Source organism: Pseudochaenichthys georgianus, chromosome 19, assembly GCF_902827115.2.
Source record: "Pseudochaenichthys georgianus chromosome 19, fPseGeo1.2, whole genome shotgun sequence".
In the NCBI taxonomy this organism is placed as follows: domain Eukaryota; kingdom Metazoa; phylum Chordata; class Actinopteri; order Perciformes; family Channichthyidae; genus Pseudochaenichthys; species Pseudochaenichthys georgianus.
The window spans coordinates 13,759,477-13,773,368 of record NC_047521.1 but is presented as its reverse complement, the minus strand read 5'-3'; the positions used below and the strand labels follow the sequence as shown (position 1 = coordinate 13,773,368).

The 13,892-nt window shown below is 43.8% G+C and overlaps 1 protein-coding gene across 2 annotated transcripts; it reads left to right on the top strand.

Annotated features, from left to right (window-relative positions):
• Positions 1–10,729: 10,729 nt before the first annotated feature.
• On the top strand, positions 10,730–12,912 carry LOC117465187 (beta-1,4-galactosyltransferase 5-like). Of its 2 annotated transcripts, XM_034108117.2 has the most exons (6): positions 10,730–10,848; positions 11,004–11,120; positions 11,210–11,397; positions 11,565–11,687; positions 12,550–12,604; positions 12,766–12,808. In XM_034108117.2, exons 1-6 carry the CDS (start codon positions 10,744–10,746, stop codon positions 12,766–12,768), a joined length of 591 nt encoding a protein of 196 aa, XP_033964008.2. In that variant the 5' UTR covers positions 10,730–10,743; the 3' UTR covers positions 12,769–12,808. The 2 variants fall into 2 exon arrangements, with proteins under 2 accessions (XP_033964008.2, XP_071062851.1); XM_071206750.1 differs by lacking the exon at positions 12,550–12,604 and having other exon boundaries at positions 12,766–12,912.
• Positions 12,913–13,892: the final 980 nt, after the last annotated feature.

Sequence of the window (13,892 nt, the reverse complement as noted above, 5' to 3'; positions counted from 1 at the left end):
CTTATATGGATTCACGCGATACGCGTGCTGTTTAATGGGTAATGCCTCCGCCACATCGATGTCATGTTGTAATACGTTAGTGCGCGAAGGAATATCGGAGAACAGCTCACAATGAGACCCAACCAAACCCCTGATATCATCTCGCTGCGTTGTTGATAAATGGCCAAGATGACAGTCAAGAGTGATCAATGACTCAGTGTTTGTCAACCGTCCCTCCACGACCGCCTTGGACGGAATAATGACGTCATCTTCCAGTTCTCCAACCCCCTCTGAAAAACAAAGACTGTCATTACTCTCATCAACGCTAGATGGCGCCAACATACAAACTGACACCGGCACAGTGGACACACTCGCAGAGGGCACAACAATATTGTCAGTAGGATTCACCAGAGGCTCCCTCACATAATATGGCTTAATCATATTAACATGACACAAGCGAGTCTTCCGCCCACGATCCGGTGTCTCGATCAGGTAGTCCAAATCCCCTACTTTCTCTCTAACCAGGTACGGCCCACTAAACCGTGCTTGTAAGCTGGAGCCTGGGACAGGCAACAACACTAAAACCCTCTCCCCTGGCACAAACGTTCTATCCCGAGCCTTCCTGTCATACCAGCCCTTCATCCTCCCCTGTGTGTCACTCAGATGTGTCCTCGCTAGTTCACATGCCCTCTTCAGCTTCTCCCTAAAGCCACAGACATAGTCTAACAGGTTCTTCGGCTCGCTCTCCCCCAACCACTTCTCCCTCAGCAGCTTAAGCGGCCCCCTAACCGAATGCACAAATACCAGCTCTGCAGGACTGAATCCCAAAGATTCCTGCACCACCTCCCTTGCGGCAAACAACATTAAATGAACCCCTTCATCCCAGTCGTCCTTCGTGTCACGACAGAACGCCCGAAGCATTGTTTTTAGCGTGGAGTGGAACCTTTCCAAAGCCCCCTGGGATTGTGGGTGATATGGGCTAGAGAAACTATGCGATATATCCAGCTGCTTTAAAACCTGCGAGAAGATGCGGGATAAAAAATTCGTACCTTGGTCGGACTGTACCACGCGAGGCAAACCAAAAACGGAGAAAAACCTCACCAAGGCCTGTGACACTGTTTTGGCCGTTATCCGTTTCAGCGGAATTGCTTCCGGAAACCGTGTGTTGGCACACATAATGGTCAAAAGAAAGCTATTACCTGCCTTGGTTCTAGGGAGTGGACCTACACAATCAATGATAACCCTCTCAAAAGGTTCCCCCACTGCCGGGATAGGGTAGAGTGGCGCCGGTGGAATGACCCCGTTAGGTTTACCCACCACCTGACACGTTGAACACCCCCTGCAGTGCTGCACCACATCCCGTTTCAACCCTGGCCAAAAAAATTGACGCAGCACTCTATCATACGTCTTATTGACCCCCAGATGTCCTGCGAGCCTGTGATCGTGAGCCAAACACAGAATATCGTGACGGTATTTAAACGGAACCACAACCTGCGTCACCACATTCCAATCATTCTCCGCTGACGCGTCGAGGCTAGGAGACCATTTACGCAGCAATACCCCATCCCTCAGGATATAGCAACTTTTAGAAATCTCACTCTCTCCCACTCCTGCTGGTGGTTTCGCAAAAAGGCCTGACAGGCTTGGATCTCTACCCTGTTCCGCGATAAGCTCCTCACGAGCAAAAGAAAACCCAGCCACACTACTGGCAGACTCACACGAGGAAGTAGAGGGCAGTAAAGGGCTGAGACCGGCTGGAATAGATGGAAGAACAGCATCACCTTCAAGAGGGGCAATTTCAGGAACAAACTGAGATGATGACCACAAGTCGGGTTGCCCCGGGAGCGCCCCCTCCACCTCAGGCCCCCGTGGTACTGCACCCTGGGGATTATCCATAAGTGGGTCACGACACTCAGGCACCCCGTTAACAGTCGCTATGATGGTATCAAACAAGTCCACGTCTTCCTTTTCCTCGGCCAGAGCCTTAATACCCATGGCCCGCGTGACTGCACATGAGGAGAACACTCTCGGATACGCATCCGCCAGGACGTCCACCGCCCCAGACTCTGCTGGCACACAAGTCACATCTGCCTTCACGAGGACCCTACCCCCTGCCAGATCATTCCCGAGAATTAATGATACGCCCTCGACAGGAAAACAATTTTCCACCCCAATTACCACTGGCCCCGACACCAACTCAGATGTAAGATGGATAGTGTGAAGCGGAACTTCCATGACATGCATCCCAAAAGACCTGACAGTCATCCCAGCATCCACCTCTGAACCACTGTCAAAAGGCAGCACATCTCTCCGAATAAATGACTGGGATGCAGCCGTATCCCTTAATATGGTCACAGGAACCTTCACCCCTTCGCCGGACAAGGATACAAACCCCTCACTGATGAACGGTAAGTACGCTTTCATATCCTCACCCCTTTGGGCATCCCTACTCAGAGATGTGTGTGTGGGTGTCATTATCAACGATATTTGTTTACTGGGACGGGTAAGGGCAAAACAGTTCTCCTTTATGTGGCCTTTTTTACCACAGTGGTAACACTCACGCATTTCTCCCCTCATTCCCCGCTCAGCAACCTGGCCCACACTGCCACCGCCAGAGGCCACAGGCCTGTCACCCAAGTCCCACCTCGGTCTACTCTCCACCCTGCGCACGGGATAATTAGGTCTGTCAAAGAGCACTTTGTGCGTCAACACGAACTCATCCGCCAGGCTCGCAGCCACCGAGCACTCAGTCACCTTATGTTCATTAATGTACATCGCCACATTATCGGGCAAACAATATGACTTAAACTCCTCAAGAAGCACGAGTTCCCGCATCTTAACCAAAGTGTCCACCTTCTCCGACGCGCACCAACGATCAAACAACAGCTCCTTCTCGTAAGCAAACTCCACGTAGGTTTGCACATTGTTCTTTCTAAGAGCGCGAAACCTCTGCCTATACGCCTCCGGCACAAGCTCGTAAGCCCTAAGGATAGCAGCCTTCACCACGGCGTAATCCTGGGTGTTTGGGCAAAGTGACGCGTAAACTTGTTGTGCTTTCCCGGTGAGTGCGCTCTGGAGAAGTAATGTCCACTGGTCATTAGGCCATTTCAGAGTTGTGGCTATATTTTCGAACATAGAAAAATATTTCAACATCCTTCTCGGAAAATTGCGGGACCAGACGTAGGTGCCTAGTAGCATCGAACCCAGTTTAATGATGCACTGCCCGCGCCTCTACCCCAAGCCTTCCAAGCTCAAGCTCATGCACACGCCCACGTTCTGCCTCCTCCGCTTCCCGAGCGCATAACCGCTCTGCATGTCTCAGCTGCTCGAATTTAAACTCTAGTTCCATCTTCCTCAGCAAAACCTGGTTCTCCGAAACCGGGTCACATGTGACTACCTCCTGCTCCTCAGGTTTGCCCACAGACTCCATAACCTCCATGGCGGTCAAAGCCTCCACCAGCGCTAACCGCTGCTGCTGCTTTTTCATGCTCGGGGCAAGCCTGACACCGTAATGCTCTGCTATCCCCGATAATTCCTCCTTAGTGCACAAGCTCAACACGTTGACCGTTGGCCTAGCCACAAAATCACATACCTTCACAGGCATACCTGCCCTAGTACCGTCACACCGGGGGAGGAAGAAACTAAAGAACCAATCCCGCTTCCACCAGCATATACGACCAACCAATTAACATATACACAAAAAACAAACAAAACCGGCTTCACCCTACACGTCTGTACAGTCTGTTCTTAATAACTCTGGCCACCGCTCCCCTACCGCTATCCACTAAATAGAGAAGAGCACCGGTATGACCTTCTGAAGCATCCACACTCAAAATTATTCGCAAGAGATTAACAACTGTCGTGTGTTCAAAACAGGAAAAAAAAACTAAGGCCCATCCCTTAAACGTTTCCATCCCTCACTATCAGACCCCCTATATAACTAACTAGCTGACATACGCCGGCCTAGGAGGAGCCTGACAGGGTCTTCCTACTACCCCGACCAGCATAGACGGTATGTCTTCCAGGCGAAGGAAGGAACCATAGAAAATGGTCCAGCTGCCCTAGCTGGATGAAAACGCTCCTTATTGGAGAATTATTTACCAAGAGGGTATAAAACATGGGCCACACACACGACACTGTCAACCATAATTCAAAGTGTGGACTAAGCTAAGCGGCCACCACCAAATTCCTGCTCAAATCAGTTTGGCACGAGCCCCCATATTACGTAACCATTGACTGTTAGCAGGCTCAATGTCGAGTCAAGGCAACATAATAAAGGAGACGGTAGCCGAAGTAGTCAAAAGAAGAATTTAATTAATAATTACCACCATGGTTGGACAAAGGAAATATAAAGTAATGACAGACAAGAACACGTACTGCACAGACAGGATCAGCCACAGACAAAGGGGAAAGCAGAATCCTTATACATGAGGTAATGACGAGACAAGACACACCTGGGTTAATTACAAATGGGTACACCTGGAGGAGAAACGATAAGGACTACAAAACCATAACAGGAAACTACAGCTAGACATGACACATCACACTAGGAGCGCCTGATCAGGGCACAAACACATAACAGCCACATTCTCAACAAAGTCACGACATGACTCCCAATAATAATTGAAATGCTTTTATGGATTTAGAAAAAGATTTTATTGATTTAAAAAATAGTTTTTTGTATTGATTTAAATTGACATGCATCCGCTAAGAAAAGTAGTCCGTTGTTACTGTTTGAACTAACGTAACAACGGCAGGAACTGCTTCTATAGTGTTTTTGAGGAGCTTTTTGATTACAGATTTGAAAACATCGTTGCTTGCTTTAAAAGTAGCACAATTCATTATGTCAAACCTTGAAAGATATCCCTGCCCTAATGCCAAAAGTAACTGGCAACTGAATATATGTCGCCGTAGCTATGATGTCTATGTCTGGACCGCTGCGTAAAAAGGAGGGTTTCTGACCCATTACTTCTCTTCCTACTTTTTGTCCCCCTCTTCTCCCCGCTGCAGCCTAGCAGCTGGTCTCAAAGCACGCTCCCCTGCAGGGAGAAAAACTATATTTATATACTTTATATAGGTTGATACAGTAGCCCCTTTTTTTAAATAGTTTTTATAGGTGTTGCCATCTGTTTTGTGTAGCGTGGTTCTACAAGCAAGTCAATGCATTAATTGGGTGGTATCAGAGAGTTACACGGGTCTGTAAATGCAATGAAAACAATTGGCCACAGCAAATAATTTATATTAAACATGTAATTTTTACTTTTGAATACTTTAGTACAAAGGATGTCTTGAATAATTTAAGTGATATATGTGTACACATATAAATCATTAGTCAAAACAGCGCTACATTTGATTGAATTAAAAGGTATAATATGTGGTAAACTGAAGAGCCCTTTGGGAGCCGAAAGAGCCGGCTCTTCTCGGTGAGCAAAATGATCCGGCTCAGCAAGAAGAGCCGGAATTCCCATCACTAGAACAATGACTTCTTCTGCAAGGATTTATAAAAGCAGCTGGATAAAAAAAGTTAGGAAACGCCCCTATAGGAAACGCCCCTATAGGAAACGCCTCCTTGCTGCGGTCTGCAGACAGACCCATCTCGGAAATTGAGGGGTTTGGTCAATTCAACACTCGTCTCCGCGTGTGAGAGTCCTTACAACGACCAAAATGGACACCAACACTTTCAGGAAAAAACTCTCGGAGTGATAGCTTGACTAAACTAAGTGTTACAATAACACTGAACCCTGCTGATTAACACTAACACTGAACATATAACACTGGCACATTTGCTGTGTACCAATGCGTCTCCGCGATTGGTCGGATCCACCTGTCAATCACATTCACCTCAAACGTGTGAATAACGTCTAATCCATGGATGTATAATATAAACGTGTACCCAGTGGTGAAAGTGTGCCGGTCCTACCCGGTCCTTAGTACCGGTAAGAGATTTCCAGGCGGTCCGGAGGACCAGGAAGAATTGACAGCTCCACCCGTGGAATTTATACTACGAAGGGAAGATATTTTGGTTTGGATTACTGGTCTGAGGGAAGCTCGCGAGTGTGTGTATACGTGTGTGTGTATGTTTCCCGGGGAAAACACTCAAAACACCGGCTGTTGTGAAGCCTGCAGTGACGTTAAATTACTCCGTTCTCCGCTTGTAATTATGCCGTTACAAGCTTCAAAGTTGTATTTATCACCTGAATTTGCCGAAACAAGTTTAATATTCTGAAAGCCAAGACTTTGTTTAATTGAAATCAGATGAAAACAAACTGTCACGGACCCTGCCGTGTTATCTATGATTACTAAACGCCTTACATTCATAATGTCAGCCGGAGGGAGGGGGGGCGGCGCTGTGGAAGAGCAGATTGCGAGGGAGAGGTGCCTGTCTTCGTCCCTTTACAAGCTTCAAAAATGTATTTATCGTGTGATTTTGGAAATAAAAGTTTCATATTCTGAAAGCCAAGACTTTGTTTGTTTAAAATCAAACAAAACACCCGAACCCCGAAAAAATAGTTTTTTACGCAAATCCACGTTTATTTTGAAATGAGCCGTTGAGACTTCCGACTAATTTCGATAGAGCAGATATTTTGCTTTTTCACACTTGATCAGAACAGCGGGAGGAGAAAGGAATAGAGTGACTGAATGACAGCTATAAAATTAGGCTACGTGGTAATTAAAGCAAAAATGCAAACGACGATTCTTCAGATGTTTAAGAGAAAGGAGAGAGATGAAGAAACTCAGAATGTGCTTAAAATCAGAAAAACAACGCCCACAGATGACACAGGTGATGATGCTTATTTAGCCCAGAGAATGAACCTGGCCATGATGTATAATAAGTTAGCTAACTAGCAAACTGTATATCTTAAATATAAACATTAAATATTTTTGCTTTGATATCTTCTATTTTAATCTGCACATTGTTGCATACATTTTGAGACATTTTATTTTATTAGTATTTTAATTTATGTAACCAATATTCTGAAAATTCTAAGAAAGACAGAGATTTGTACATTTTTGACTGTCAGCTGAATTTAGTTATACATTTGTATTCTAATTTATAACAGTTGAGGCCCAGAGGGAGGAAGAGGAGACTCAGCCAGAAGAAGTGGCAGCAGGTCCCTCAGAAGCCACCACAGGTGATGCTAGCCCTACTGCATACCCTTCTATATGGAAAGAAGAACAATATGAACAGTTCAAACAGAAAAACGAATGGATGTATGCTCACAATGGAAGGCTAGGCTGTACCCCATGCCATGATGTGAAGGATAGGTGTCATGGCACCCCGTGGTGTTAATATTGCTATTCAGTGGGCTGATGGAAAGATAATCCCAGCTGGTCAATCAAGGGATGTCCAGCTTTCATCACTGCGCAAACAAATCCGTGAGCACAAGAACTCTGCAGCACATAATGAAGCAGTCAAGATTCTTCAGACAGCAAAGAAAGATGTTCTTCTGAACATGAACGTGAGTAGTCAGGAGTCTTTGTTTGAGTCTACTGCCAAGGTATTCATGACAGCCTATTATGTGGCCAAGAACAACAAGCCTTTCACAGACTTTGAGAGTCTGATTGACCTGCAGCATGCACATTCTGCTGATTTAGGGCGTGTTTTGCATAGAAAAACTGTCTGTGTTGACATAATTGAGCATGTGTCATCACAGATGAAAAAGGAACTTCTAAAAAACATAATAGAGACCAAGAGCAAAATCACAGTATTGGCTGATGAGTCAACCAGTGTTGGGCACAAATCAACACTAATTGTGTTCCTGAAGGCTAGTGTTGATGGAGACATGGAGCCCATTGCCTTTCCATTGGACCTGGTTGAGCTGGATAGTATGTCTGCTGCTCATATCAAGGAACAGATTATGGGTTGCTTGCTTAAAAATGGCTTCACTGTTGAGTTGCTGAGAGAAATCCTCATTGGATTTTGCAGTGATGGGGCCAGTGTCATGCTGGGAGTGAAGTTAGGTGTTGGGAAGTTGCTCCAGGATGACTTGCAGGCATCATACTATGGCACTGCCTTAATCACAGACTGGAGCTTGCTGTTGACCAGGCACTGGATATGACAGGGGGAACAAAGGACTTCCAGGCATTCATGGACAGCCTATATTCATTATATAGCCAGTTTGTGTTCAGGGATTCATGAAGCTGCGGGCGGGAGGAGAACAATATGAACCAATGAAGGGGTAGCATTATAGTACCTGCAAGAAATTCAAACCACTTTCACCCCTGCGTGTAACCATAGGCGGCGCGTGAGGCTCAGGTTTGGGAAGGCTAAATAGCTTTTTTTACCTGATACGGCCCGCCTCCGGCGTCTATAGAAAAGAGATCAACTCAGTGAAAGCACCGCCTGCTGATCAGAGCTCAGTGTGCGGAGTTTAAATCTATCAAGTCATATTACAGGATAAAGGAAATACAGTTTAAACTGCCGTAGGCCTAAGCAGGGAAGACGGCGACGTGTCGCACTTATCATTCATATCACATCATCAATCAGATCATCGATCATTTAATATCATAATATATCATATATTTCCTTATCTGAGTCAGCTTCTCGAGCCGTATCTGGCCGTGCAACACTTTACATTGTCACATACTGTCATACTGTATGCAGAAGTATTATTTTAAGCAACACATTAGGTTGGCGAAACACTCAACTCAAATGTAATTAAAGTCAGATCCACTCGTGTCTAGATGGGGCAGTGATATCATAAAACTGTTGTACGCTTTCAAACACTTTATAGTAGTTTATTTATTTTTTAACCAGTTGTTCTGTATTCACCTTGCAGGTGCAACTATGTGGCTTGTATCCTGGATTATATGTTTAAATCATGGATGTTTAAAGTTCATATTTGTCTAATATTAGTTTACTTTTCATTAATGAAGTATGACGCTGCGCTGTCAGTGTCAGTACACTTGTCCCAGATACGGCTCTGACTTGTCCCTGTTTGTGATTGGTAAAATGTTGCTCACCCCGCCCCGTTCACGTGAACGCTTTCAGCTGGAGAGAGAAACCCTGGCTTGATTTACCAAGTTGATAACCAGCGTCGTAGGACCGTTTAGCGAGATCTCTATTGTTAGGGTTAGTTAAGATAACTCAAAGATATCCAGGGTCTGTTGAACTGGCTTCGTAGTACAGGTGGCTGCATAGGAGCGTAGGAGCATAGCCTTCCCTAGCCTACAGTACCCGCCGCCCCTGCGTGTAACCTGCAGACAAAGGCATTGTCACAGTCACTCACTACTACCATGGATGTACCAGAAATCCCATCGGTTATGCACACGTGCGCAAATATCGATTCACGGCGTTGATATAAACTTGTCGAAGTTTTTCAAAAACTGTTTCATATCCCAAAAATAATATAATATCGAACTGAGGTCATTATAGAAAGTAACTGAGTAGCCGATATGTAATCAACTATTGTATCTAGCCTACTTTTTGATATTTGTAATTTTTGGGGTATTTTCATTGTATTGCTCATTATCACTTCCGCTACATTTAAGAGTCAACATCTTTTTACTCCCCCATATTTATTTTAATATAGGATTACCTTGCAGGCTGTATCAATTTCCTAAAAATGTTTTTCATTTGACACAATCATGAGAAATAGGGTCCATATTGAAGCCCTATCATCAGTCATTTGATGTCAATGATGTGGTTTGGCGTATTCTGCTGTTATACTAGATGTTGGTTGATTTTTCTGCAGACTATCCTGATGGCAGCAACTCCAGTGAATACCTGGTGCAGCCGACCACGTACCTCCCCGAGAACTTCACCTACGCCCAGAACCTGCCATGTCCAGAGCGATTACCTTCTATGAGTGAGTACAGACCTTTTACCTGACAGGAAACAGGAAAGGGTTGTCGCAGCTTCCTCCCTTTGTTTCCATTAAGCAAGTAGACGCTTTAAACAGACAGTTTTAATGCGTTATCTTTCATTCATTTGTTTTTACTTGTTTGACTTCCAATTGATATTTTGCAACCTGCATGTCGTCAAAAGAAAATGCTAAACTTTTCACATGTTCAACAAAGAAAATTGGCCTTTTAAAATAGTCAAACAAATCAAAACAAAAGAGGCAAAACTCCCATAAAATAATAAACAACTTAGATCGTCTTTCTTCCTTTACTTTGTGTACGATAATATTACTAAACGGTATAAAACTGTTTCTCAACTGTGTCTTTCGCACAGATTGCCTATCTATGTGTCTCTTAAGAGGCTTGCGCCGTGGGAAATGTAGTCTTTTATACTTCCATGAATACTGAGGTAACGATTCGGTGACAATATTTGACCTTTTTTACAAATTGAAAGACGGGCTCTAACATGTCGTTTCAGGAAAGCCATAATTTAAAATCTACTGCACTTCAAGCTTTGCTGCTTAATTGTTCTGTTGTAAAAATACAACACAAATATAAAATAAATGAGAATTAGCTAATAGCGGTCAGACCAATGAGCTAAGTAGCACAGGAACGAGAGAAAAACAAAGCCCTATGTTTTACGCTGTAGAAAGTTGTTATTTGTTTTAATGTGAAGCTGATTTATGTACCCCCCCCCCCACCCACACACACACACACACACACACACACACACACACACACACACACACACACACACACACACACACACACACACACACACACACACACACACACACACACACACACACACACACACACACACACACACACACACACACACACACACACACACACACACACACACACACACACACACACACACACACAACTCTCTCCACAGAGGGCCTTATTGAAGTAAACATGACAGAGATCCCCATGGAGGAGATAGAACTGAGGTCCTCCAAGTATTTTGACATTGAGTTTGGAGGCCACTGGAAACCAAAAGACTGCAGACCTCGCTGGAAGGTAGGCCTTTTAGAAGTGTATAAATAATATATGTCCTTCAAACTTTTTTTAAACCAGTGATGCAAATGGATTCCTCTAGGGGAAAAACAACAAGAAAGCAGATGAATTTAGTCGAAGGTTGGCTCTTATTTCTTACTCTAATATTTCCCTTTTAGGTGGCCATCCTGATTCCGTTTAGAAACCGTCACGAGCATCTCCCCATCCTCTTCCAACATCTTATCCCCATGCTGCAGAGACAGCGGCTGCAGTTTGCCTTCTACGTCATCGAACAGGTGTGTGGCCCGCACTGCATGCTGCTGTATGAACACGTTGTGCATTACAAGACAGCTTTATTAACGTGTACTCAACTCATGGCGTGTAGAGTGGCAGCCAGCCCTTCAACAGAGCCATGCTGTTTAACGTGGGATTCCTGGAGGCCATGAAGGACTTGGACTGGGACTGCTTGATCTTCCATGACGTCGACCACATCCCTGAGAATGACCGAAACTACTACGGCTGCGGTCAGATGCCACGCCACTTTGCTGCCAAGCTGGACAAATACATGTACATGTGAGTGTGTCATCAGATATCTTTTAAGAACATAAACTGTTTGTCCTGCTTAAGTTAAGTATTGATTTCCTTTGGTGGCAATGACCAATAGATTTCAAAGTGTTTGGACAGGCTATGAACTATACAGATCATGTTGATTTTAACACTTTGTTTGTTTTTGTTTCCAGTCTTCCATATAGCGAGTTCTTTGGTGGTGTCAGTGGACTCACTGTGGAGCAGTTTCGGAAGATTAATGGCTTTCCCAATGCATTCTGGGGCTGGGGAGGAGAGGATGACGACTTGTGGAACAGGTTAGTCTACAAACAAGGTTTTTACAAAGTAATGAGAGCCCTTCATTTAGTTACTCAGCAGTGCTTGTGTTCTCATTCGGTCATCGGACTGCTTTTCTCTTCTGTGCTTTCCACATAAAGAGAAACACAACGGTGATCTGTAATAAGGGGTGTATTGAGACAGAAAACATACAGCATGCAGAGACCTACCTTAAGTCCGTTAGTGTGGATTTTGATGCGCTAACCAAAGTCCGGCCAAGCATAGAGTTTTTGTTAGAACCACAAATCTATGATGACATGATGCGTGGCACTAAAACACTCCCCTCGGTCCTGAGGAAAGCTTAGATGTTAAGACTTTCCTTCCAGACGTTTGATAGATAATCGAAACTCGGTATCGCTCACATTACACACACACAGGCAACCATCGTCGTAGGATGACAAATACCTTGCGGACAAGAGGCTAATTGTTTTAGCATCTTCCATCTACATTTATCAAACTAAATGATCTGCAAAGGATCCTCCCCCCAAAATACAAATATGAACCTGAAAATGAGCTGAATATGTTCTCTTGCCTTAGAAGGTGGCACCATGTTTCCTAGAACATACTTTAAAGGTAACGTATTTACTCCGTAATTATGGTTGCCATTTTAAGCATTAATCAACCTTAAGCCAAGAAAAGAGCTGTAAGCTGTTTTGCCATGGTTGAGACAATTGGAAGTCTTGTGATGCAGCTTCATCAATCCTCTCTTTTCTAAATAATATTAGGAGAAATATTAGAAAGATGTTTTCAGCAGTGTGTGTGCAGCATCTTTGGTGCAGGACCATAGCAGAAATGTGGTTCACTTTATGATACACTTCTGGTGTTCTTCTTTTCTTTTGAAAGTACAACAGCAGACCCTGACACAGGCTCCCTGTGGTGTCCATGGTTACTACTGAAGGTATCTGCACAGTACCATAGTGAACCTAGTGTAGATATCTCCAGAGGAGTAGATGATACCTTTTTAGATACCAGTTGTAATGTATTCACCCATATAGGCAGCATGAATGTCTTTGTGGTAAAAGACCTGGACCTGTGTTTATCAAGCGTCTCTCTTCCCAGTAATCCTGCTGAGAGTTCAACTGGGACTTCTGACAGCTGAGAGGGGTTGGAGCTGCTGCTATGATATTCATCTGCTCCCCAAACCTTCCAGTTTGAATTTGATGTTTTTACCACTTCAGTAATGTCTGATACTGAGTAGTTGTATGTCCTGGTCTGATATTGTTGGATGTGCTATGGTTGTGGTCATTACCACTGTTCTCATATACCATTGCCCCATAGAATGGTGCAATAATGATGTGTTTTTGTAGGTTGACCCGGAAGTGAGCATCGCGGGGGGAAAAAGGGATTTTAGAATATTGCAGCAAAAGATCTGTGGCATACATTTGTTTAGCTGGATAATCTCTACATATTAAACACCACTTTTATGATTTTGGAAGCATAATTATGGAAGCCCATTCCCGCCACTTGAAAAAAATAAAATCCCCATGAAAAGTCATAATAATGAGATAAAAAGTCATAATTATGAGATAAAAAAGTCGAAATAATGAGATAAAAAGTCATAATTATGAGATAAGAAAGTCGAAATAATGAGATAAGAAGTCATAATTATGAGATAAAAAGTCATAATAATGAGATAAGAAAGTCGAAATAATGAGATAAGAAGTGCGCATGCGCTGCAGTGGCGCTGTCTTCAAAGGTCCCTTCATCACCTTGCTGCTCTCCACCATGCAAACGGCATCTAGTCCTAAATAAGGTAACTATTACAGGTGACTTTTGTAAATGTTAGATGTTACATATAGCCTATATTGCAGCTAAACTACAACAATGCAGTTTATAGCTTTGACATTACCTGTTATGAATATAATATATATAATATATATCCCTATAGTTTTGTGGTAACGTTCACGGGTTAGAGTTAGAGCAACTCACAGCAGCAGTATGCCTACACTATTGTCATTAGTGGCGTGAACGTTACCACAAAACTATAGGCATATATATTATAGTTCATAACAGGTAATGTCAAAGCTATGAACTGCATTGTTGTAGTTTAGCTGCAATATAGGTTATATGTAACATCCAGCCTGTCCTCCTACAAAAAACGACCATATAGGTCGATTGTTCAGCAGCTAAATACGACCCAGAGTCACGTTTTAAAGTGTAGCACCTCTAGTGGTCGTGTAAGAAAC

Excerpts from the sequence above, each read along its gene's own strand:
- LOC117465187 (XM_034108117.2), top strand. The coding sequence starts at position 10,744 with ATGACAGAGATCCCCATGGAGGAGATAGAACTGAGGTCCTCCAAGTAT. Across the intron at positions 10,849-11,003 it reads ACTGCAGACCTCGCTGGAAG|GTGGCCATCCTGATTCCGTT; the intron begins GTAGGCCTTTTA and ends TTTCCCTTTTAG. Across the intron at positions 11,121-11,209 it reads CCTTCTACGTCATCGAACAG|AGTGGCAGCCAGCCCTTCAA; the intron begins GTGTGTGGCCCG and ends CATGGCGTGTAG.